The 5,316-nt window shown below is 38.8% G+C and overlaps 1 protein-coding gene across 1 annotated transcript in view; it reads left to right on the top strand.

The window, feature by feature from the left end:
* Positions 1-2,671: 2,671 nt before the first annotated feature.
* Positions 2,672-5,316, top strand: part of LOC103354876 (intelectin-2-like) — a 5,643-nt gene continuing 2,998 nt past the window's right edge. The window contains exons 1-4 of the mRNA XM_008278458.1: positions 2,672-2,681; positions 3,233-3,391; positions 3,598-3,845; positions 3,949-4,107. Coding sequence (XP_008276680.1) covers positions 2,672-2,681; positions 3,233-3,391; positions 3,598-3,845; positions 3,949-4,107 — 576 coding nt within the window. The remainder of the gene's footprint in view (positions 2,682-3,232; positions 3,392-3,597; positions 3,846-3,948; positions 4,108-5,316) is intronic.

Below are 5,316 nucleotides of genomic sequence, written 5' to 3'. Positions count from 1 at the left end.
GTAAACTTTGCTCTCACTGATATGTGACCATAACCCACACATATTTTTCTGCCAATAAACATTTTACTCCAATTGCAAAGCAGATGTTTTTAGGTCAGGACAGATTTTGTATTGCTCACTGTTTAGTATCCACTGCTGTACCTTTTGACAAAGCTTTAAGTGAAATATATACCACAAGGTTTGACAGTTGTATGATGATTTTTTTTGTAGGTGCATTTGAAAAAAACATGATACAGAGAAGCCTTGACTGCAGCTACACTCCAAACATAATTAACATAAACTGTGCTGTCCTTGTCTACAATCGTGGTTCCTATCATTGCACTAAAGATTTAACATCAGTTCATTGTAAATCTGCAGATAGTGTAACAATACAGAAGTCTGCAGTCTGTGGGTATATGTGAGATTAAAGCAATACAACAGTTGTTTGACATGATTTTTAGTGACTGGATAGTATTTTTGATTTTTATTTTGATGCTCATAAGACAGTCTCCAAATCTTAAATGGTTATGTTGAATTCATATTTTACTGATTTTAAATTCAATTGAAACGCTGAACAAAAATGAGACCCTAAAACCAGATGTTTGCAGTTAAAAGTTCTGTAACGTGTTAAGAACTTTTGATATATATATATATGGATTAATTTGTTATTCTTTACCAAACATCTAGATAAATAATTTACACATCCCTTCTTTCTCTTTCACTAAGACATGCTTCATTATCAGCAAGATGTTGACTTTAAGAAGGAAGTAAAAGAAAGACAAAGTAAAGCACAGCGCACAAAAGCAATAACTTTATCCTACTAATAAATAATATGCTGTGGCAGCTGTTTCTATGGGAGAACCTATAGCATCTTTAATGTTGTGTGTACTTGAAAGACTTTTTTTTTCTCCACAGAGATGTTACACCACATATTTTTGCTTTTAGTGTGTGTCAGTGAAACATGTATTCTTAAGCAGCTGTTCACACATGAAAAAAGGTGTCACCACTAATGTACATATAGGTTCCTTAATGTGCTGTGCTTTTCCACCCCTGCTGTCTAACATTCTTATTTAATGAAACTAGCTGTATTTTCACTGACCACCTGCCCAGGGTGTACTCCGCCTCTCACCTAGTGTCAGCTGAGATGGGCTCCAGCTCCCTGAGACCCTCCACAGGATACTGCAGGTATTGCTAATGGATGAATATGCAGTACTTTATTTTCAGTAACCCACACTGGGATCACAAGAAAACCTTTAAAAAACACAAACAACTTAACCAAACATTTATCACTAATATCATTCATTCAAGGTGTTGCTACCCTCATGACACTAGACTATTCTCTCTCAGCAAAACACATGCAACCTGCCTTGGCATGCACAGTGTACCTTGGCATCAAACTGTTCAGTGGTCACACGTGCCCTAAGAATCAGGTCACTGCATTTCTTGGAAGAGACTCCTCCCTTTAGGAAATAATTGCTTCCTCATAAAGTAAAGGTGATTACATGTAACAACTTTGTATTGATTTGCAGATTCTCTTCACTCAAAGGGGACAAATTGTCAACCAGACTTCAGAAATGAAGTGTTAAGTTTAACACAAAGTTTTGTTACATGGTTCATCTGCACAACTTTATAGATCAGTGGGTGGTTAAGCGCGAATTGCAGGCATTATGTTTGAAACGAGTCTGAGCAAGGGCTCACCTGGACAGGTCACCAGTCTATCACAAGGCTACACTTAGAGACAGACAACCAAGCACACTCACATTCACACCTACAGACAATTTAGAATCACCAGTTAACCTCAACATGTTTTTGGACTGTGTGGGAGGAAGCCAGAGAACCCAGAGAGAACGCATGCTGCACGGAGAGAACATGCAAACTCCACACAGAAAGATCCCAAGCGTCCAAACTGGGATGTGAACTGGCGACCTTCTAGCTGCGAGGCAACGGTGCTAACCACCGAGACACCATGCAGCCCCTTTGAGATCATGATGACTCTATTTTTATTACTGCTAAATTAAATGTTTATAGTGTGGTCAAGCTCCAAGTTTTCTGAAATGAAAGCCAGATTTCATATAATAAGAAAGATACACCCAGATGTTCCAGTCATCATTGCAATAAAAGTGTAATAATTGTTAAGAAAATTGTACTTTGAGCATCGTGATGACTATAAAAACTAGTGATCATGGACACATACTGTGTAGATGTGAAGTAAAGTGCTGAGCAAGAACTTGCATCAAGACTCATCACAACCATTGAAAAGGTAGGTAGGAAATGGATCTTATTTTAAGAAAAACAAATGATGGGGGTACATTTGTAATTAAGCCCTACTTAGTCTTAAGACACCGTTTTGTGGATGAATGTTCTTATTTACAGCTGTGTATTCAGAATTATGAAAATCATCTATTGTCTTAATAATGTGAAGCTACAAAGAACATTATTTAACAGAGGGAGAATGATACCCTTGCAACTATTTAGATTTTACTACGTAAGTGTGTCGGGTTTGAATTGTTTTCTTTTTGTATTAGATAATAGTCTATACTGACTGGTACAAAAATGCCTATTTATGTTGCAAGCCTTAGACCCAAACGCAGCACTAAGAACACCTAGGAGGAAGTTTTAGAGTTCATTAATTGCCAGTCTCTGCTGGTGATGGAGGTGTGAGGGAGAGAATTTCCCAGGAGAAAATCAAGGAATGTCTTTGGGTTGGTTGGCAGAGGCAGAAGAGGTGGCTGGACTGACCATGTAGAGGCTAGAGAAACTGAGCACAGAGGTCTGGAGCTGTAGATGGATATCTGGCAGAATGACCGAAGCAGAGAAGCTTGAGACTTGAACCTCAAGCACAAGGAGTAGTAGGGTCACTAAAACCACAAGAGTAACTCCAGAAGCACACAACAGGAGTGGAGGTTGGCTGAGACAATATTACAACATGTATAGAGAACTGATCTGGCAGCGGCTGGAGAGTTGAGATGGAGTTTTATTGATTAAAATACTGAAAACGGGCAAGAAGCACTAAAGAAAGGAGTGAGTGAGAATTTGATCTTTACATTTATTCATATATTTTTACAGACATGCTGCAGCAAATTCTCTCGTGTTTGGTGATTTTGCAATTAGTGGCACATGCATCTTTTGCAGCTGCTCCTTTACAAATAGGTAAAATACAACACACAAGACCTTTCCTATATTTGCTCATTCACTGTATCTTTCCAACTTATATGTATGTTTCTTATTTTATGAAATTTGGCTTTCATTTCAGAAAACTTGGAGCTCAACCATACAAACACTATCAGGAATGGTAATGTAGCCAAGCTGCTCACCAGGACAAACTTTGCACGTTTGGAGAAACTGAGGAACAGAACCAGATATGTTGCAAGTAGCTGTAAAGACATCAGAGACAGATATCATGAACATGAAGGTTAGCAGACATAGTCAGTTGGAGATGTTTCTCTATGCAATACTTTGAAATGAAACAAATAAAAATCTTTAATTAATTCATTGTGTTTTAGTCTCTTGAAACAAGATTTGAACAAATATTTTGGCGTGCAACTCAAGCTGATGACCTGAGAATCAAAACAATGGTGGCCATTGTTCTCTCAACAACATTTACTATACTGTTTCCAGATGGGTTGTACTACCTGACAACAGCCAATGGCATGGTCTATCAGACTTTCTGTGACATGACCACTGATGGAGGTGGCTGGACGCTGGTGGCGAGTGTCCATGAGAACAGCTTTCTTGGAAGATGCACAGTGGGTGACCGCTGGTCCAGTCAACAGGGCAACAACCCTAACCTGCCAGATGGAGATGGGAACTGGTCCAACAGAAACACCTTTGGAACACCAGAGGGTGCCACTTCTGATGATTATAAGGTATATGGGAAGTTTGGGACCTATGATAGTATCTTTACAGTAACTGATCAACTGAGTGTTACCATTATTGTTTTATGACAATAGTGTGTGCGTGCTTTCACAGAATCCAGGTTACTATGATATATCAGCACAAGATATGTCTGTGTGGCATGTTCCTAACAACTTTCCACTGGAGCACTGGAACCTGGCGGCCATCCTCCGTTACCACACTGAGAACCGCTTCCTCTCCCTGTATGGAGGGAACCTCATTCAGCTCTTCAAGGTAATTTACTTGTTATTATAATTACCTATCAATGGACACTATGGAGTGATCATGCCCGTGTATTCGTTTTTGTGAGTGTGGGTTTTTTTTTTGTTTTTTTTGTCAGTTGACAGTCTAGAGCTTTACAGGAGAGGAGTTTGAACCTCAATATATGACCTCGGTATGGTCCCTTCTTGGAATGATTAGATTTTGGTGTCAATACATGCATTGGTGACTGCTACAGAGGTCAAAGGTCGCATTTCCCAAAAAAGCTCTGTATGACTGAAAATGCACAAAAAGACATAAGTTTAGTATACTAACTTCGGAAGACATTCAAGGCCTATAAACTGATAATGTAACATATGACTTTGAGACGAAGGTCAAGGTCAGGCTGAAGGTCTTAAATCATCACAAATTTTAAATCCATTATAACTTGGAGGAGGTGTAAGATAACACATAGTTTCTTATTACAGTCAGATAGGAACCCATATTGGTGATGCGACATTTGATCTTTGGCCTATTCTGTGGATGTGATGATCAGTGGATTGGTTATGTGTACCCCAAATAAATTTTTAAAAAATGTGTAGTACAAACACATCAACAGTAATTATGCAAAATGTGGTTTTGCCAATTGCAGTGCCCCTTGTGGTTTTATGCTACAGAATATTTCGTGCCTCTGTGATCCAGAGTCAATGTCAACATTTGATGTTAATAGATCAAAGCGTCATGGAGACATGAACCGGCTTCTTGGGTTGTAACAAATGTAATGAATGCTTTTGAAAGTCAAAAATCTATATGACAACAATTGGAGGGTTGGTCGGAATATTATAGGTGCCAATATTAGTGATGAAAAACAATTTATTCCCTGTTATTAAACTTTTTCACAGAATCCAATATAGTGGAAAATCCAACATGGTGGCAATCAGCATCATAATGTGCATTGAACTTAGCTTGATGGGGAGCTCCAGTGATACATTATGTTTGAAAATGGGGCATATGGTTTAAACGTGACTTGCATAAATGCACCTCCCATTTTAACCCATTGGTAGTAGTAGTACTCGAAATACAGACATGAAACTTGGTGGAAGATTTGGTGCACAGTCCTCAGTAAATGTGCCCCTGTCATATGGTGTCAGGGGCTGCCATATGTTCCAGTGGCAGAATTGAAAGAAAAGAAAAGGTAGAAACACAGCTTGGCTGCTTAGCCCCAAGTGAACTATGTGTGGTTGT

Source organism: Stegastes partitus, unplaced genomic scaffold (assembly GCF_000690725.1).
Source record: "Stegastes partitus isolate 25-593 unplaced genomic scaffold, Stegastes_partitus-1.0.2 Scaffold123, whole genome shotgun sequence".
Taxonomy (NCBI): Eukaryota; Metazoa; Chordata; class Actinopteri; family Pomacentridae; genus Stegastes; species Stegastes partitus.
This window is presented reverse-complemented; position numbering and strand designations above follow the sequence as displayed.